Raw genomic sequence first — 21,154 nt, forward strand, 5'->3', positions numbered from 1 at the left:
CAGGTACAGGGTGGCATACAAATTTTTAATAATAATAGACATTAATATTGCATACAGCATAACATCCATGAAAGAAACCATTATCAAATGATAAGCAAAACAATACTCAGGCCCGCTTACTAACAAAAAAAACATTTAAATATTTAAATAAACATATTAATATTTGAAAGAAGTATTATAGTATGTTGAATTCACGTGCAGGATTTGAACCATGAGCAACAGAAGGAGTTAGAGTTTCTTGTATGGTGGTTATGATATAAGACGGAGAAGATCAGGTACAGCAAGGGGGAGAAATTAAAAGCACCATGGAAAATGGGGGTCGGGGAGTCAAAAAAAGCAAAGAAAAATTATTATGTTTTGGAATGCATATGTGCAATTTTTGACATGTATGGTATTTGTTTTTTTAAAATTATTATATTTTGATAAACAAAAATAAACAAAGCCTCAACTTAAGTAAAGGTAAAGCACTTTGATGTGCTTTCGAACTGCTAGGTTAGCATGAGCAGGGACCAAGCAACGGGAGCTCACCCCGTTGCGGGGATTCGAACCGCCAACCTTCTCATCAGCAAGTCCTAGGCTCTGTGGTTTAACTCACAGCTCCACCCACACCCCCCAAGCCTCAACTTCCTGTAGTACAAAAAACCATTCACCTGAAACCCACAGTTTCCCCCCTTTAACCCCACCACCACACCCAATTCAGTGCTGGGGGGTGGCATTATCCTCCAGGGATGGTCCTGAATCTCTCTTCTCCCTTCAGGAGGGGAGCAGTAGCGGAGCAAAGCAGAGAGATGGTAACTTTACCTGCTTTGCAGTTGACTCAGTTACTCCTCCTCTCCTGCCGCAGGTAGAGGTGCAGATGTTGTGGGTTGTACCTGAGGACTCCTGTGTGCAAATCAGATGTTCAGCCACTAGGTTATGGCACTTACTTTAAAAACAATATTGAGATTCTAGTCCTCACCGTTGATATAAATAGGGCATGCAAAGCTGCCTTCTACTGAGTCAGGCCAGTGATCCATCTGCCTCAGTACTGTCTACACCAACCGGCAGCGTCTCTCCAGAATTTTGGCAGTCTGTTTCGGCCCTTCTTGGAGACACCATGATTCGAACCTGGGACCTTTTGCAGACAAGGCGTGTGCCGTGCCGCTGAGCTACATACAGCCCTTCCCCAAAGAGAGCGGCCTGATCTTGCAGGCTGGTCAGCGGGGCCAAAGAGCTTTCTTTAGCCTAGCCAAAGGACTTTTAAGTTGATTTCCTCAACAGGGGTGGAGTTGAATAGCAGGACAAAGAACAAAGAGAAAGTCTGACAAGTTAAGTGGTTTCCACTCCCCAAGTGAGTTTGGCCACTCTGCCAACAAACCCTGACATTCTGAACAAGTGAGATCGCTGATTTCACCCCGCGGTGCCCAGCCTTAGCCTTTGTCCTCCTTCCTGCATATCTACAATACACAACCCATTTTTATGTCAGCACTCATTCTGACTCATTCCTTCGTCTCTCGGCATGGCTGCATTTTCTAGGAAACAAATGTGCTGTAGGAAGTCACCGGGCACATTTTTCTCAAACGTTATCTGTAATTGCCTCGAAATAGATTTGCCACCGGGCGGAAAGTATAATATAATGGCTTCCATTCTTAAAACGGAGCCCCTTCCCTGCCAGACTGCTCATTTAGGGCAGGTATATTCTTCAACACTTCTTAGATACTATAATTGTGCATTAGCAGTAGAGCTAATTCTGCTTTAGTGATATCACATGGCTTTTGTAGCCTTGTCCTCCATTAATCTTGTCTAACCCCATTTTAGGGACACGGGTGGCACTGTGGGTTAAACCACAGAGCCTAGGACTTGCTGATAAGAAGGTCGGCGGTTCGAATCCCCACGACGGGGTGAGCTCCCGTTGTTCGGTCCCTGCTCCTGCCAACCTAGCAGTTCAAAAGCACGTCAAAGTGCAAGTAGATAAATAGGTACCACTCCAGCGGGAAGGTAAACGGCGTTTCCGCTCGCTGCTCTGGTTCGCTAGAAGCAGCTTAGTCATGCTGGCTACATGACCTGGAAGCTGTACGCCGCCTCTCTCGGCCAGTAAAGCGAGATGAGCGCCGCAACCCCAGAGTCGGTCACGACTGGATCTAATGGTCAGGGGTCCTTTACCTTTAACCGCCATTTAAGGCCTTCAAGGTTTTCCCCAAAACCAGCGTTTTTGAACTCACTTCAGCCTCTGGTTAATTGGGGGAACCCTGGTTAGCATGAGTCTTGAGGTTAACCTCGGTGCAGATGTAATTCTAAATCAAGGCAGATCTAAGGGAGTTTTTACCCCTGTGGGGTGGGAGAGGGCACCTGTGGGTCTACAGCTTGCTCCCCATCCCTTAACTGGTTAAGAGACAGTGTTGTGCTTTGTCCCAGGCTGTAAAAATAGGGTGCTGGTGGGGGGGGGTTGCTTACATGGTTGGCAGCACAGTGTCACTGCTTACAGGAATAACTGAAGAGACATTTGGGTGGGTGGGTGTTTTTGGGCACAGGCATGGCTCCATCAGCGTTGCAGACTTCAAATCCAGTTGGAGGAATGGGTTGGCATTCTTGGCCATCATTCACGCCTTGAGGCCGGACTTGGTAGACGTGGAGAGAGCAAAAGATAGACCCAACAAAGAGAACCTGGAGGAGGCCTTCGAAATTGCAGAGACAGAACTCAACATACCCCGGCTGCTTGAACCTGACGGTAAACCTTCCATTGTGCCCAAGAACAGAGTGTCTCCAGTCATAACAGTGTCGGTTGTGTTTTCATGGGCATAGATTTTTTTTACCCTGTTTTCAATATGAATGTGCTAGAGGGGAGGGGAATTGTACCAAAATCTGTGAATGGGAATAAATATGACCAAGCAGGTGCTTTCATAATACAGGCAACTTACTTCACATGTTTTCTAGTGTGTCTTTCATATGGACATGTGTTGAAAGCCCTAAACGGCTCCAAATACAGTGGTACCTTGGGTTAAGTATTTACCATATTTTTCTCTCTATAGGACGCACTTTTTCCCCTCCAAAAATTAAGGGGAAATGTGTGTGCATCCTATGGAGTGAATGCAGGCTCCTTGGCTTCAGCGATAGTAACGTGAAGCCTCCGAAGCGAAGAGGGAGCGCTCCCTCCGTGCTCCGGAGGCTTCGTGTTGCTTTCGCTGAAGCCTGGAGAGCGAGAGGGATCAGTGCGCACCGACCCCTCTCGCTCTCCAGGCTTCAGGAATAGCCGCCTGAAGCCTTCGGAGCGCAGCGCGAGTTCCCGCTGCGCTCCGCCGGCTTCAGGTTCCTTTTGCTGAAGCCGGGAATGCAAGGCTTCAGGTGCTCTGTTTCTCCTGCCGCTTCACTGAAGGGGCGCTGAGCGGGGGGGGGGGGATATATTTTTTTTCTTGTTCTCCCGCTCTAAAACAAGGTGTGTCCTATGGTCGGGTGCGTCCTATAGAGCAAAAAATATGGTAATTCGTTCCGGAGGTCCGTTCTTAACCTGAAACTGTTCTTAACCTGAAGCACCACTTTAGCTAATGGGGCCTCCTGCTGCTGCCGCGCCGCCGGAGCACGATTTCTGTTCTCATCCTGAAGCAAAGTTCTTAATCTGAAGCACTATTTCTGGGTTAGCGGAGTCTGTAACCTGAAGCGTATGTAACCTGAAGTGTATGTAACCCGAGGTACCACTGTATCTGAAAGCCCGCCTCATTCCATTTAGACCCTCTGGGGTGCTGAGATGTTTAATAGCTTCTGGCATTTTACAGATGTTGATGTCGTCAGTCCAGATGAGAAATCCATCATGACATACGTGGCTCAGTTTCTGCAGTATTTCAAAAGTCTACCTGTGGCTGAAGATGAGATGCAGGTATGGTGACCTGTTTTGTTTTTGGACCAAGCCTCATATATTCCCTGTTTGCTTTGGAATACGAAGTCTTGAGTTATATCTAAGCATCCCTATAGCAGGGGAAGCTGACCCCGGGTCAGGGGCCTGATCTGTCCACCCCTCAAAACATTTTTTCCCCTGGTGCCCAAGGTTCTGCCAGTAAATGAATAAATAGTAGACCCAGTGCTGTGGTTACAGGAATCCCAACAACCTGAGAGGGTAGGAATTGCCTTCTTCCCGATCGATTGTCAGATTGATCATTTGATGAATGGAACAAGGAAAGGAACCCCCCCCTTCTCAGCTGATCTGCACAGATCAATGGAATGTGTGCTTGTGTGTCTGCCTGGGTATGCGTACATGGGGAAATGTGTGGGGTGGCCACACCTCCTTTGGTCACGCCCACTGCTGGCAACCTGGAGGGTTGGCTTAAGGGTGATGTAGCTCTTGGACCAAAAAAGAGCAGCCCGAATCTGGCAAGACTCACAGCATTCATAAAGGGAGAATCGGACCAGAAATTATTAAAAGAATGGGGATGCGCTAAAGACTATGAAAAAACGTTGTTCTGGAGTAAGCATGTCTGTATGTAATGAATGGCGCTTTGCAGGGTTAAATAAAAAGAAAAATGATGTAAAAAGTATAAAGATAGAGGTAATTACATTAGACACAACAATTTAGAAAGAGTAAAATTTTTGAGGTCTTAGAACAAAGGAAGGAAGTCAATATGTGTATGTGTATGTAATGACTAGGGGACGCGGGTGGCGCTGTGGGTAAAACCTCAGCGCCTAGGGCTTGCCGATCGCATGGTCGGCGGTTCGAATCCCCGTGGTGGGGTGAGCTCCCGTCGTTCGGTCCCAGCTCCTGCCCACCTAGCAGTTCGAAAGCACCCCTAAGTGCAAGTAGATAAATAGGTACCGCTTTATAGCGGGAAGGTAAACGGCGTTTCCGTGTGCTGCGCTGGTGCTGGCTCGCCAGAGCAGCTTCGTCACGCTGGCCACGTGACCCGGAAGTGTCTCCGGACAGTGCTGGCCCCCGGCCTCTTAAGTGAGATGGGCGCACAACCCTAGAGTCGGACACGACTGGCCCGTACGGGCAGGGGTACCTTTACCTTTACCTTTATGTAATGACTAGATTCGAATGAAGATATGGTTTTATTTGTAGATGTGTGCTCTTTTTTCCTTTCCTCTTTTGTGTTCTGTTTTTCTTTCTTGTTTGTATAGTTTTATTTCAATGTTTGTAATTTTTGTTGTAATTTTGCATTGAAAATAAAATAAAAAATAAAAGGGGGGGAAAGAGTAGCCCATAGCACAGATGGCTCTTGCAGATGTAATATTCCCTGGCCCTTAACCTTGACCTGGGGATAAAAAGACAATATAAAAAACACAAAGTACATAATAAAAGCAAACGCAACCAATGACCCACCCACCCCTTCAACAAACACATTTAAAAGGATATAGGATGTTAATCAGTGCAATGCCTGGTTGAAGGGTAATGTTTTTGCCTGGCTCCCAAAAGTCTAAAATGAAGGTGCTAGTCGTGAGTCTCTAGGGAGAGCCTTCCACAAACGGGGAGCCACAGGAAATCATTGTTGTTGTTTGAACTCGTTTGTCTTTTATATTTTATCTTATTTTATTTTTACAAAAAAAGTAGCTCAAAGTGACTTACAAAAAAAACCCCAGGATGTGCATTAAAAGCAACATAGAACTAAAGCAAAGCTAATAAACCTCTTCCAAAATGCTGTTGGATTGCTGCGTTTGTTTCCCTAGGTTTGCACTGAAGCAGTTTGCAAGGGGAAAGAGCCTTGGGAATATGTTTGATAAGGCACCTTCTCTTGTAACAGTGCAAACTGCAATTGTCAGGAGGAGTGATAAAAAATAAAACAAAAATGGCAACTTTCTGTTCTGTTTCCCAGGGGAAAGTCAACCAGACCTTGAGTTGGCTGAACGCTCAGGAAAAGAAGTTAGCAAGGTTGTTGTCGGAGACAGAAAGTATGCCCTTTTCTGAGAAGTTCCAAGTAAGTTACATTGTAGACTTATACCTTCAGAGATAGTAGCAATTGCAAGGTAAATAACTGAAGGTTATTTTTTTGTGTCATTTGTAAAACAAAGTTTCAGTGTTCCGTCTTTTGGGAACTGTCCCCCTCCCGCAAAAGGAAAAAGAAAATGTGCTCATTCAGATTTATAAAAGCGTTAAACTTCTGCATACAGTGGTACCTCGGGTTAAGTACTTAATTCGTTCCGGAGGTCCTTTCTTAACCTGAAACTGTTCTTAACCTGACGCACCACTTTAGTTAATGGGGCCTCCTGCTGCTGCCGCACTGCCAGAGCACAATTTCTGTTCTCATCCTGAAGCAAAGTTCTTAACCCGAGGTACTATTTCTGGGTTAGCAGAGTCTGTAACCTGAAGCATATGTAACCTGAAGCATATGTAACCCGAGGTACCACAGTATTGGAATGAATAACACAATTTAGAAACCAAGAAACAAATTCAGAACACTGAGGGGAGAACCACAAACATATTAAACAAAATGATCAAACAGACAGACAAATACTGCAGCCTATCCATCATTCACAGCAGAGTCGGAAATCTCCAAGGGGCTCATTAGTCGTGGGAAATATAAGCATAGCTTTATGCTAACAGGAGAAGAGTCCTGCCGAACCAGACAGTTCTCCACTTGGTCCAGCATCCTTTTCCCACAGTGGCCAAACAGATTCCCCTGGGAAGCAGGCAAGCAGGAGCTGTCCCACTCATGTCCCCCATGTTCTGGTATCCAGATGCATATTGCATCTGATTCTGGAGGTAGCACATGGCCACTGCGACTAGTTGCCGTTGATAAGAACATAAGAACACCCCTAAGGCGACTATGGGGCTGTGGCGCTCATCTTGCTTTCAAGCCGAGGGAGCTGACATTTGTCCACAGACAGCTTTTCCGGGTCATGTGGCCAGCATGACTAAACCACTTCTGACACAATGGAACACCGTGATAGAAACCAGAGCGCACAGAAACGCTGTTTACCTTCCCGCTGCAGCAGTACCTATTTATCTACTTGCACTGGTGTGCTTTTGAACTGCTAGCTTGGCAAGAGCTGGGACAGAGCAATGGGAGCTCACTCGGTCACAGGGATTCGAACCACTGATCTTCTGACTGGCAAGCCTAAGAGTCTCTTTGATTTAGACCACAGCACCTCCCACGTCTCACCCATGATTGCACTCCAATAGCATAAGATGAGCCTGCTGGATCAAGCCAGAAGCCCCTCCCTGTCCACACACTGGCCAAACACACTGTGTGGGAAGCCTGCAAGTTGGACATGAGAGCAGTGGCACTCTGCCAGCCTGTGATTCTTGGCAACTGGTATTCAGAGGCATTCTGCCTTTGGCAGCGTAGGTGGCATAGAATCTGGAGGTTCCATGAGCCACTGTAGGCATTGATAGCCTTTTGTGTTAATTTCTTGTGTCCCCTTTTTTCAAGCCATCTAGTGGCCATCATAGGAACATAGGAAACTGTGCCAGAGCCCTGTTTCATCTAGCTTAGCATTGTCTGCCTAGTATTGGAGCAGATCGGGAGGAGAAGGGAAACTGGTCCCAAACCTGCGCTGTCTTGTGGGATATCTTTGGGAGAAGAAAAGACTAAGGAGTTGGACTAAGGAGTACAAGAAAGCACACAAGCAGGGCTTGAGCACAACAGAATGTCAGCGTCCGTATGCTTCTGAATACAAGTTGCTGGAACTCAAGAAGGGAGAGAGCTGTTGTGCTCAGTTTCCACTTGTGAGCTTCTTATAGACAACTGGTTGGCTAGTGTGAGAACAGGATGCTGGACTAAGATGGGCCATTGACCTGGCCAAGAAGGGCTGTTCTTAAACTCTTGACTATTATCCACCCCCATCGTCCAGCCCGGACACTGAGGTCCAGCACTGAGGGCCTTCTGGTGGTTCCCGCACTGTGAGAAGCTAAGCTACAGAGAACCAGACAGAGGGCCTTCTCGGTAGTGGCACCCGCCCTGTGGAACGCCCTCCCACCAGATGTCAAAGAGATAAACAACTACCTGACATTTAGAAGACATCTGAAGGCAGCCCTGTTTAGGGAAGTTTTTAATGTGTGACACTTTAATGTATTTTTAATCTTGGAAGCCGCGCAGAGTGGCTGGGGAAACCCAGCCAGATGGGCAGGGTACAAATAATAAATTACTATTACTATTATAGCTAATAGCTGTTGATAGCTCTATCCTTCATCTATTGATTTAATCCTGCTTTAAAAGTTTCTGAAAGTGAATCTCTTTTCTTTTTATTAATTATCCCTAGGAGATGTTATCATTTATGGAATCATTTAACACAGAGAAAAAGGCCTTTCAGTCCTTCCTGACATCTAAAAGAAAAGCATCGGAGACAAGCGGAGATTATCTAAAGATGAAAGATGCATGGGACAGCCTAACCTCTCAGGTCATTGGAAATATTTTTGAGGCAGCTGCGGTTTATGCTGCCGATGGGAAGGTCTTTTGCTCACGTCTAGGAGGGTGGGATGGGCCAGGAAATGCTTCTTTGCGCTTTCCAGGCGTGATGCAAATAGGGCATCAGAGCATTATAGAGATTGAGAGGACGCTGTTGCCTGTTGAGTCTGGAGGCTGAATGTGGCCCTCCAAGCCTTTCCATCTGGCCCTTGGGACTCTTCCAGACCCCGCCACCTCTCACTGGCCCTGCTCCATGTCCTTCTCATGTCCTTTGGCTTAACTGGAATGTCTCCACTTGTGATGAGGTCCTTTGCTTGCCTGATGGGGAGACGCATGTGCAGAAATCTCTTCCTTCTGCCTGGCCCACCCACTATTGCTTGTGGCCACACCTACCAGTAGCACGTGCCCCATGGAAGGTTGTTCCTAAGGCAATGCAGCTCTCAGGTTCAAAGAAGTTCCCTGCCCCTAAGCTAGCCCAAGACTCCATGCAAGACGTTCAGACCTAGAAATCCCCAAGAGATGGCTTCTCTGCTTCTCCACAATCTTCAGCAAGGGAAGAGCCCACAATCCCTCTTGGCAGTGGGTTCCATTGCTGAATCGCTCTTACCATCAAGGCGGTTCTTCCTAGTGTTCAACTGAAGTCTGTCCACCTGTAACTTAGAGCCTATGGGATGCAGTTCTGCCCTCTGTGGCAACAGAGGCATTTGCCCTCTTATGTGTGACAGCCCTCCAGGGATTTGAAGAGTGTTCTCTCTCCGTCCCATGCTTCTCACTTCCAAGCCAAAAACACTCAGTCCCTTCAGCCTTTCCTCGTAGGACACAGCCAGTCAGACTGCGCATCTACCACCATGCCAGTACTGGTAGATTTTTGGGTTATATGCTTCAGGCCAGCAGGTGATCCTAGGTCAAGGTAAAGGGACCCCTGACAATTAAGTCCAGTCATGAACGACTCTGGGGTTGTGGCACTCATCTGGCTTTACTGGCCGAGGGAGCCGACGTTTGTCCGAAGACAGTTTTTCCGGGTCATGTGGCCAGCATGACTAAGCCACTTCTGGTGAATCCAGAGCAGTGCACGGAAATGCCATTTACCTTCCTGCCGGAGCGGTACCTATCTATCTACTTGCACTGGCGTGCTTTCAAATTGCTAGGTTGGCAGGAACTGGGACCGAGCAACGGGAGCTCACCCCATCGCGGGGATTCAAACTGCTGACCTTTTGATCGGCAAGCTCTAGGCTCAGTGGTTTAACCCACAGCGCCACCTGCAGGTGATCCTAATGGTCCCCAAATGCTTCCCTTCCCCCTAAATTTGAGTGGTTGCCCCTGCCAAAAATCATTTCAGCTATAAAACTGACGTATTCTGGGTTCTGCAGGATTGTCTGCATCTCACACATTTTGTAAGCGTGATGACACGTGAGCCTTCCTAGACGCTTCTACCTGTGCACTGAGGATGGAGCAGACACACCTGGTTTAATAGCCTAGTTTGTTTGTTAACTTGAACTTGTGTGTGTGTGTGTGTAAAACAAATACAGAACCTTTTGTGTACACCTGTGTCTTGCCTTCCTAGATGAATGAATGGAAAGCAAAGCTGGACGGTTTATTGCCTCCGCCTCTAGATGCAATTGAGTCCTGGTTGCAAGAGGTAGAACGCCAGCTGGCGGAAGATCTACCGGATTCTCAAGACCACTGTGAAGCCATGGCTGCCCTAGAAGGAAAAATGAGGTCCACCCAGGTTGGTTACAGAAAAAAACCCCAGGTTTTTTAAAAATACATCTGCTCATGTAGAAAATATTAAAAAATAAATTTAAGGAACCGCAGAAAGAGGGGGAAGGAAGTCGAGTTTTGAAATATTAAAATGATTGTAAAATTGTTGAAAAGTATAAAATTGAAAAAAATAGGCTCAGCTTTGCTACACAAACACAGGTACACAGAGGTAGTACTGGTTTGCACCTTCCATGATTCTGCAGCTACAATGTGGTTTGCCATGCCTTTTCCATTGTAATGCTCACACTTGACAAGCAGAAATTCATTAAAAAGCAACAACTTTGGAACATAGGAAGCTGCCTTATACCTGGGATTCCCAAACTTAGGTCTCCACCTGTTTTTGGACTACAACTCCCATCATCCCTAGCTAGCAGGACCAGTGGTCAGGGATGATGGGAACTGATTGTTTGGATGGGAACTCCAAAAACAGGTGGAGACCCAAGTTTGGTAAACACTGGTCTACGCCAAGGGTGGGGAATCCAGTGTCAAATTAACTCTGGGAAGAGCTGGCTACAGCACATGGCTGTTTCCCCCTGTGATGGTGTGAAATATGTGAATGGAGCCATGCTTCTTCTTTCAGAGCCCGATGGACCATTTCACAGAACACCTGGAGATGCTGCAGTCCTTTGAGAACAGAGATGAGGCAGGCATGCCCCTGGTGCCACCGCAGAAACTGGAAGAGATGAGAAGAAGGTTTGTCACTGTCAGATTCCTCTTTTTTTATTATTAACATATAAAACATATACATATACATTTATACAGTACACATACATAACACACTACCCTATTTTCATAACTTAAAGCATACCTACATTACTCTATATAATACCTACCTATACTGTACATATCAACATACCTACATACCTACCCCACACGGACACCCACCAAGTGACTTCCAGCCGTTCTTGTTACGCTACTTTATTTTTCCAACTAGCTTAAACACATTTCATTATTTCTTTAATCTCTTCTTCTTTCTTGACTTTACTCTCCTTTCACTCTAATCATTTTCTGGATTCACTCAATATCTGTCAGAAATTATACTTTTCCCACATAAATTTTGATGTATTCCTTAAAGATAGCCCACTCCTTATTCACTTTTTGTACCATATCTCCTCCTATCCTCCCTGTTAGTTCGGCAGTATGGAAGTATTCCATCATTTTAGATTACCAGTCTGTTTTAGCTGGGACGCTGCTGCTTTTCCAATTTTTGGCAGTCAATAACCTTGCCGCCGTAGTTGCATATGTAAATATTGGTCTGACCATTCTTTTTATTTCCTCTGACATGATACCTAGGAGAAAGGTTTTTTCCCCAAATGAAAATCTAAGCATCTTTTTCAATTCGTTATAGATATCGTAACAATTTCCCCAGAATCCCACTATCTCTTTGCACTCCCACCACATATGTAGAAAGGTTCCTGCCCCGTTGTTGCATCTCCAACAGACATCACTACAGTTTTTATACATTTTTGCCAGTCTGACCGGGGTCAGGTACTATCTGTATTGCATTTTCATTATATTCTCTCTTAAATTAAGATACTGTCAGATTCCTCTTATCAGCCTAGGTGGCTGTGTTCAGCTGAAGAGCCAGTGTGCCATGTAGTGGTTACAGTCTCGGACTTGGGTTCAAATCCTTCCTCCTCCATGAATCCCATTGGGTGACCTTGGGCCAGTCACTTTCTCTCAGCCTGTACTGCCTCACAGGGTTGATAGTTGGGGAGAGAGAGAAGCATATATGGCCCCTTTCCTTGGAGGAAAGATAGAGTTATAAACGTACTCTGTCCAAACCAGTGGTGTCTCTCCAGGGTTTCAAATAGGAAACAATTCCCAGCCTTGTCCAGAAGAAGAAGAAGAAGAGTTTGGATTTGATACCCCGCCTTTCACTCCCCTTCAGGAGTCTCAAAGCGGCTAACATTCTCCTTTCCCTTCCTCCCCCACAACAAACACTCTGTGAGGTGAGTGGGGCTGAGAGACTTCAGAGAAGTGTGACTGGCCCAAGGTCACCCAGCAGCTGCATGTGGAGGAGCGGGGAAGCGAACCCGGTTCCCCAGATTACAAGTCCACCGCTCTGAACCACTACACCACACTGGCTCTGTGTGCCAGAGATCTGGGGCCTTCCTCATTCGGACATTTTAGTTTAGAGAAATGGCAAGTAAGAGGTGACATTGTCACTGTGCTTTGTCCCCACGGCTGGAGTCATGCTACTGAATTTGAGTTGCTGGAAACCACAGGAGGGGAAAGGCCTCTTGTGCTTGAGAATCTCTTGCAGGCGTCTGGTTGGCCACTGTGAGGATAGGACTCTGGACCATGTGGGCCATTGGCCTAATCCAGCTGCCTCTTCTTATATTCTTATGTAAGGCAGGAGCTCTACCATGGGGTAGCACCATAACGCCCGCATTTCACTTTTCTGCGGGCCATTCAACGTAACTGTTCCCCAGCCTCGCAGATAAATGCACAACAGCTTTAAAAGGTAAAGGGACCCCTGACCGTCAAGTCCAGTCGCAGACGACTCTGGGGTTGCGCACTCATCTCGCTCTATAGGCCGAGGGAGCCGCCGTTTGTCTGCAGACAGTTTTTCCGGGTCATGTGGCCAGCATAACTAAGCCCCTTCTGGCGAACCAGAGCAGCACACGGAAACGCCGTTTACCTTCCCGTCGAAGCGGTACCTATTTATCTACTTGTACTTTGACGTGCTTTCGAACTGCTAGGTTGGCAGGAGCAGGGACCGAGCAATGGGAGCTCACCCCATCGCGGGGATTCGAACTGCTGACCTTCTGATCGGCAAGCCCTAGGCTCTGTGGTTATCCACCCATTAATATAATTGCGCGTTCCTATCAGTGTTAGACACTGGGATAGAAAAGCTAGGAGCCAAATGGCTTCAGGGACGTGGGTTGTGGGCGCCATAACAGAATGTCTAGTTGTCACTCCTGGGGGGTCAGCAACACTTTTTACTTATTATTTTGATAAGCATGAATGAATACGCAATTCACGTAAATGGCACATTGTTAATATCACATTCTTAGCAGAAATTGTTAATACATGTTTACTTTGTTGTTGACAATGAAAATATTGGTGCTATACTTCAGTTTTCAAAACATTTGACTCTTTATTGTTAAGCTCCTTAACATATCATCTATCCTTAACAAATAGTTTGAGGCTTCAAAGCACAAACATTTCAGTCATCCTCAAGTGTCAGCCAGGCACAAAAAAATGGCACCCAGACTTTTTGAGGTGCTCACGAATGGAGCATCTCTTGCATGGTGCTGGTCACATTTGCCGTTTTTGCCTTCATTCTTAATCAGGACGTTGGGTTTCCTTTCAGGTTCAGCAGCATCCAGCTTGCAGATTTCAGCAATCTTGTGGAGTACCACCAATTGTTTTGCTCGGCTATCTTGAAGGAACTGGTATCTAAGCTTAACATCTGGCACATCAAGCATGGGGCCAAGGAGAATGTGGAGTCGCTGCTGTCAGATTGGAATGTAAGCATCATAAGCTGTTTCCATTTGCTGGCTGGCTAGTTTTGTAGAACAGCGGCCAAGAGATTGTGGCACGAATCAGGATGTCCTCCCATTCAAAAACGCTAAGCCTCAGTCTTTCCCTGCCTTCATCTGCAAAATGGGGCTAATAAGTGCTCTATGCCCATTGAATAGTGCAACTGCCCAGCTTTTTGGTGTGAAGCCGCAGTTGTCGAATTCAGCAGCTTTCAGGCTGGAATAAAAACGGTACATTTATTTATTTGACAAAATGTGTAGCCTGCTTAATAAAACAAATAAACCTCTAAATGGTGTACATAAAGTGTGTGTGTATTAAAGCACCACTTAAATTAACAAAGTTTGAAAGCAGTAGACATAATAAAAATTATTCAAATACAGATAAATCAACAGAATTTAAGAACAAGTATACATAACAAAATTTTGTGTCTGGGTACGGCTGCCTAAACAAAAAAGTTTTTTTGCAGGCATCATTATGATGTGGTCTGGGCATCCAGCAGATGTCACTGCAAAACTGCAATTTGTTATCAGAAGGCTGGTTGCGGGGGGGAAACAACCATATTCTCTCCTCCAAGAAGGATGTCTAGGCAATTTTTTGCAAGGTTTAAACCCTGACAGCAATTTGATGTGCCAAAGCATTTATTGAGGGGTGATGTGGGGGGGGGTGTGGCTCTCTCCTCAGCACCTTGTATCAAACCATTGGTGACACCTGCCAGAGTTTTGAATGGATTTGTCCTATTTGTTCAGAAGGGTATAAAAGCTTCCTAGAATTGCAGCCATGGTTTGAATTCAAAAAGTACCGAATTGAAGCTGTGGCTGCAGAGAGGGAATCATGAGAGCCTTAAGGGGGCACTAAATTCAAGCTGCAGCTGCAAAGGAAGAATCCAGTTCACCCTCTGAAGCTGTGGCTTGACGTTTCTCTGTACCTGAAATCATCAGGTGCCCTGATATCGTGAAACATCATGTGATTTGGCAGGTGGGCTGGCTGCTTTCAGATCTGCTGCCCTGGCCCAAAGTGGCATGTTTAGCCTGGAGAAGAGGAGGTTAAGGGGTGATATGATAGCCATGTTCAAATATATAAAAGGATGTCACATAGAGGAGGGAGAAAGGTTGTTTTCTGCTGCTCCAGAGAAGCGGACACGGAGCAATGGATCCAAACTACAAGAAAGAAGATTCCACCTAAACATTAGGAAGAACTTCCTGACAGTAAGAGCTGTTCGACAGTGGAATTTGCTGCCAAGGAGTGTGGTGGAGTCTCCTTCTTTGGAGGTCTTTAAGCAGAGGCTTGACAACCATATGTCAGGAGTGCTCTGATGGTGTTTCCTGCTTGGCAGGGGGTTGGACTCGATGGCCCTTGTGGTGTCTTCCAATTCTATGATTCTATGGCCCTCCTCTCTTATTTAAAATATTTTTTTAAAAATAAAAAAAAATCCTTCCAGTAGCACCTTAGAGACCAACAAAGGTTGTTATTGGTATGAGCTTTCGTGTGCATGCACACTTCTTCAGATACACTGAAACAGAAGTCACCAGACCCTTATATATAGTGGGAGGGTGGGGAGGGTGGTGGGAATGGGTGATTGGCTGATAGGTGTGGTAAACCTGTTGATGACTGTTAATGATTGCAATTGGTCTTACAGGAAAAAGCAAGGGGTGAGATGGCTAAAAATAGCTTTATCATGTATAATGAGATAATAATCCAATGTCTCTGTTCAGACCCGGTTTCTCCATGGATTTAAGTTTGGTAATAAGTTGCAATTCAGCAACTTCTCTTTCCAGTCTATTTCTGAAATTCTTTCGTAATAAGACAGCTACTTATCACCCATTCCCACCACCCTTCTGAGTAATACCCCTCCCTACCCTCTCACTATATATAAGGGTCTGGTGACTTCTGTTTCAGTGTACAGTGGTACCTCTGGTTACGTACTTAATTTGTTCCGGAGGTCCGTTCTTAACCTGAGGAACCACTTTAGCTAATGGGGCCTCCTGCTGCCACTGCGCCGCCACTGCACGATTTCTGTTCTCATCCTGAAGCAAATTTCTTAACCCGAGGTAATATTTCTGGGTTAGTGGAGTGTGTAACCTGAAGCGTATGTAACCCAAGGTGTATCTGAAGAAGTGTGCATGCACACGAAAGCTCATACCAATAACCACACGAAAGCTCCTGCCAATAACAAACTTAGTTGGTCTCTAAGGTGCTACTGGAAGGAATTTTTTTTATTTTGTTTCAACTACGGCAGACCAACACAGCTACTTACCTGTAACTAAAATATTTTTACACTTCCTTTTACCTACCTACCTACCTACCTACCTACCTGAAGCAGGGGTAGAGAACTTCAGGCCTGGGGGCCAAGCATGCCCGCTTAGGCCTTGCTGTCAGAACCCCTCAAAATTACATTCCAGAGACCTTCCTTACACCCAAGAATTTTTGCCTAGCTGAAATCTGTTCCTGGATTCTGATAATGCCTGTTGCTTATTTTGAGGGAGGATAAGGGAGGGGCGAGCGAGTCTGTGTGTGTCAAAACTTGTCTCCCGCAGAAAGATAAAATTTACATGGTCTGCTGCAGGTACTTTTGGCTTTAGCCACAGCCATCACTGGCACATGGGCCTCAGGAGATTGTCCGGAAGGGAATGTGGTGCTTGGGCTGAGGAAAAGGTTCTCACCTCTGCTTCAGAGCTTTAGAAACAGCCGCAGTCTCACCAAGAATGAAGTGACCGCTGCTATCAGTGGTCAGCAGAATCCTGGGAAAACAAGTTTTGTTTTGTTTTTAGCAAGCGTTGAAAGCACATAACTGTTTATATATCAGTCACTGTAGCTTTTAGGCAGGAAGCCCACATGACTGACATGTCTGAGGTGGGATGTAAATACCTGATGATAAGGCTCAACCTGACCGTTGTGATGCATAAAATAGGTGATTTGATAGAGAAGAGCGAGGGGATGCCAAACCAATACGAAAATATTTTGGTTTCCAGTTGGATTTTCCTTCCAACTAGGAACCAAAATATTTCATTATTCTCTTATTTTATTTCACTGATTGCCATCGTGGCATATGTACAAATGCCGCAGTATCTGTAAAATGTATAACAATCCATGTAATAATAATCAACAAACAAAGGTGACAATTAACAGCCAATCCTCCAAACTCCCTCTGCATTGAAAAAGCAATTATCCAAAGAAGATGCAGCACAAAATAATTGAGCCAGTAAGGTGCGCTTCAATAATTTTTAAAAAAGAGATAAAATAATGGTTTATTTTTTAAATCTCAAACTCGATCATCTCCAAATCTCTGTACCAGAAAGCATTTTTCAAATTAATCCATCTTTTTGCTTATTTTTTGTTTGTTTGTGTGGGCAGGGTTTTATTGAAGAAAAAGGATTTCTTAGTCAACTGGAAACCACATTTCGAGTATGCAAAGAGAAACAGAACAAGATCATGACCACTTCTAATCTGGGTAAGACCTCAAAAGTGTAAATACGCTTCTATCTAGACTCCTATCATCTTGTATTGTTGAAATCTTAGGCCTAGTATTCACTGAGAAGATCCTGGCTTTGGCAAGTTGCTCTCTTCCATTTTTATTTCTCCCATCTGTAAAAAGGGCATAATGGTGACTCACATCGTGGCATTTTGTGATAATGAACCAGGGTTGGAACCAGACTCGTTGCTCTGCTGTAATTTCTTTTTATTTTAAGATTTTTTTTTATATTGCTCTGTTGTAAACCAACACACCTCTCTAAGTAGTTTACATCAGTATAAAATTAAAACTGTTATTTAAAAAAACAGCTAAAGACAGGTATTAAAGTTATTTAAAAGATGGTTAAAATCAACAATAGCTAAAAAATAAGGCACAAGTTCCTTCTACATGTCTGGATAAGCTTGCCTAAAAAAAAGAATGTACCGGTAAGCAATTTCCGAAAAAAGCACACCAAAGGCCCCTGCCTGCTGTCAATAGGCAGGCAGTTCCAAAGTTCCAAAAATCGATTTTGGAACAAATATTATGCAGCAGTTATTATGTGCCAGTTCTGCAGATTGAAGCAGTCGAGTTGGCATATCTGGGCAAAAGCAGTCCTGCAAGTACTGTAGCAATAGGTAATGACAGCATTGTTATTTAACATTATAGGAGCCGATCCCGAGGATGCAAGTAAATTATTTAAGATGGTAGAATCTCAGGTTTCCAGATGCAACGAGTACATTGACCACGTGAATGCGACCTTGCGGAAGATTTTGTTGTCCTGGGACACCTATACGGAGAACATCCGCTTGCTGCAGGCTTGGCTGGAAGACACGCGGAAAAAGCACCCTCCAAATGTATGTTTGCATTTCTTCCTGACTCTTACGGTCGATTGGTTGGGGAAGTATTGTGAGCGCCAGATGTGACGGACAGCCAACTTAACGTTATACACAGGGGTTTGGTTCAAAGGCTCACATGTATACACAAAAATTGCCTTCTGAGCTGTAGGTGGGAAATGTGTTTAAGTCCAACTCTATGGGAACCGCTCCAAGGTTAGCCAGCTGCGTTCTATAAGGTAGCTGGTAAGGGGAAGGCTCACAGGGACGTGGGTGGCACCGTGGCTTAAACCACAGAGCCTAGGGCTTGCCGATCAAAAGATCGGCGGTTCGAATCCCCGCGACGGGGTGAGCTCCCATTGTTCGGTCCCTGCTCCTGCCAACCTAGCAGTTCAAAAGCACGTCAAAGTGCAAGTAGATAAATGGGTACCGCTCCGGCGGGAAGGTAAACGGCGTTTCCATGTGCTTCTCTGGTTCGCCAGAAGCAGCTTAGTCATGCTGGCCACATGACCCGGAAGCTGTACGCCGGCTCCCTCGGCCAATAAAGCGAGATGAGCGCCGCAACCCCAGAGTCGGTCACAACTAGACCTAATGGTCAGGGGTCCCTTTACCTTTACTAAGGGGAAGGCTCAGAGGTCGGAGGAAATCTGGAAGCCACAAGTAGACCTGGCCCCAAAGTATCTTTCAAGCTCTCTGCCTTTCTTCCCAGGCAAGTCCTGTTTGGTGAACCCTGCAAGGTTCTTCTTCTTCTTCTTTGGCGATCACTCGTAGCCGAGTAAGATTGTCTTCCATAGACATGATTTTTACAGTGCGTCCGTAAGTGACTATGGAGGCCAATTCTGGATCCACACGTCCTTCCACAGTGGGGACATAGGTTTCTGGGTGGGAGTTGATCACGGTGAGGGTACCATTGGCAGGTGGGAGCAGCGGGTGTGCTCCTGAGAGATCTCGCTGGCAGTTGGATTCCCTTGTGAGTTCTTGCGAAACCTTCTCCATCACTCCCAAAGCTACCATGCTGAGTGGGACTTGCCCAGGGAAGACACATGTTTGTGGAAAGGCGGAAGAGAGGAAGAGAGAGAGATGTAGCCAAGTGTGTGTGGTTGAAATCGCCCACGACAAATGCAGGCTTACTGTCTTGTGTTGCACTGTGTTGTGTTGTGTTGTGTACTAGGTTCCCACAGAAGTGTTGGCTGCCTGGAACTCCCGGCACGGATCTGTCAACGAAGCAGGGAACTTTTTGATCGAATCCTGCAACGAGGAAGTGGGTTCAGCCGTTTCCAGTGAGCTGAAGAAACTGAACAGAAAATGGGCAAAGCTTATAAAGAAAACACAGTTTGTGAGTTGTCGCAGATATTTTTAAAAAGCCTTGTGGAGTTGCTGTTAGCTTTATGGTATCGTTAAGCATAAAAATGCAACATGGAATATTTAGGCTAACAGATTTATTGTAACATAGGTTTTCATGGACCAGAGCACACTTCCTCAGATGCACGAGGTGTTAATTCTTAGCAGATTTTTTTTTGTAAATTAGTAAAGAACCTTGATGTGCCAAAGCTACAGTTTATCTGTGACAGTCCCATGGAAGGTCCAAACTCATACAAGATAAGAACAGTGAACGTTCTTAATATGATAGTTCTTTTTAAGGCAGCCGTGGGGATCCTTTTGCCCTCCAGAAGTTTTGCTGAACTACAACTCCCATCACCCCTGGCCATTGGCCACACTTGTTAGGGCTGATAGGAGTTGTAGTTCAGCAATATCTGGCGGGTTAGAGGTTCCCCACTTCTCCCTTGCTATACTAATTTGACACCAGTTTTGGAGAGAAAACCATGGTCTCCATTAAGACCTAAACAAATAAAACAGAATCAAATGTTCTGATAAATTTTAGGGTGAGACTCAACCTAGGATTTTAATTTTTATCAGAATTAGTGATAACACCAGTCATTAATTGGTGTTTGGTAGAAATTGAATAATTGGGGGGTTATAACAAATGACGTTTGATGTCCCTAGGAGATGAGATTGCTGGCAATGCAAGAGGAAGAAGAGGTGAAACTGGCAGCTGGCAGTAATGGAAAAATGGATTCTCCCACAACAGCAGAACCAGAGGACCCTGCAGTGGACAGCTCAGAGGAGGTTATTAAGAGCCCTTGTTTTTCCAGTTCGGTGGTTCAAAAGTCTATGAATGTGCAGTGGCTGTGCACAACGGGAGCGGGAGAGTGGGGTCCCCTCCATCTTCTGGGCAGACCAGTCCTGCTTTTGGGCCCCACAGATACGTTTGCATTGATGCTGCAGTGGCAGATGAGTTTAGGCTTGACCTCTGAAGTTGCTCGTGGCTCCAAGTCATGATTTCTAAACACACCTTTCAAGTTCTTAGGTGTTATGCCAGTCACTAGAGCACATGAGAAGTACTGTTGCGCTCATGTGCTCTTTGTGGGTTCTCCGTAGGGATTTGGTTGGGTACTATGCCAGCAAATTGGTGAGCATGATGGTCCCTTGGTCTGAACCAGCAGGGCAGTTCTTATGCTCTTATGATAATGTGGTTCAGGCCTAAACACATTCAAGTTTCTAGGCCCATTGCGAACCTATGTCCAGTCCATGGATTCCACTAAACCCAGTTTCAGGAGAGGTACATCAAATCTGTGAGACAGGGGTGTGTGATCCTGAATCCAGGCTACGCATAGCCTCTATATGCATCTGAACTCAGCCAGCCTTTTTACAGGATGCTGCCCTGTATCCCAATCTATTTTCTTTTTGAAGTGGGTTTGAACCCTTGCAGAGATTACATCAACAGAAGAAGCTTTTGGGCCTTGACTATTGAGGGAGTGAGCAAATCATCCTGCCTTAACTTATCTGGAAAGACAGTTTCCTCAAAAAAACATTTTTTTTACTGGAAAATGTGAATAAAAGTTCTTGTTTTCCTCTTTTCCCGCCTTTTTTTATTTCCTAGACTCTTGATGCTGGTTCACTATCTCCGGACGAGTCTTTATCAGAAGAAGAGGTTAAGCTAAATTTTGAAGATGCTCACAAGGAGCTTGAAGCATCTATTTTAAAAGCTATGCAAATCCTTGGCCAAAAGAGCAGGCCCGAGGGACCAGTTTTGAAACATGAGGTGAGGCAACCCGTTACTGATTACTGCATAATTCATCCTGTGTTTAGGGATGGATGGAGATGGATCCTTTCCAGTTCATGTCAGTTTCACGCGTGTTTGTTTATAAGTCTGTTGTATCCTGTTTCCACATGAATGCATCCGTTGAAAAAAAATCTGTACAAAATGCTGTATTTAAATATGTATTTTATCTCAACGTACGCATTTCTAAAAG

General features: G+C 45.3%; 1 protein-coding gene across 6 annotated transcripts in view; it reads left to right on the forward strand.

Annotated features, from left to right (window-relative positions):
- Nucleotides 1-21,154, forward strand: part of SYNE2 (spectrin repeat containing nuclear envelope protein 2) — a 236,383-nt gene that overhangs the window by 41,143 nt on the left and 174,086 nt on the right. For all 6 annotated transcript variants that reach the window (XM_081000779.1, XM_081000783.1, XM_081000782.1 and 3 more), the window contains exons 8-19: nt 2,511-2,707; nt 3,750-3,850; nt 5,778-5,879; nt 8,164-8,301; nt 9,874-10,038; nt 10,651-10,763; nt 13,390-13,546; nt 16,911-17,007; nt 17,674-17,861; nt 19,012-19,176; nt 19,845-19,967; nt 20,782-20,943. In XM_081000779.1, the coding sequence (XP_080856905.1) occupies nt 2,511-2,707; nt 3,750-3,850; nt 5,778-5,879; nt 8,164-8,301; nt 9,874-10,038; nt 10,651-10,763; nt 13,390-13,546; nt 16,911-17,007; nt 17,674-17,861; nt 19,012-19,176; nt 19,845-19,967; nt 20,782-20,943 (1,708 nt within the window). The remainder of the gene's footprint in view (nt 1-2,510; nt 2,708-3,749; nt 3,851-5,777; nt 5,880-8,163; nt 8,302-9,873; nt 10,039-10,650; nt 10,764-13,389; nt 13,547-16,910; nt 17,008-17,673; nt 17,862-19,011; nt 19,177-19,844; nt 19,968-20,781; nt 20,944-21,154) is intronic.

Source organism: Podarcis pityusensis (genome assembly GCF_964106645.2).
Source record: "Podarcis pityusensis genome assembly, chromosome: 1".
NCBI lineage: Eukaryota > Metazoa > Chordata > Lepidosauria > Squamata > Lacertidae > Podarcis > Podarcis pityusensis.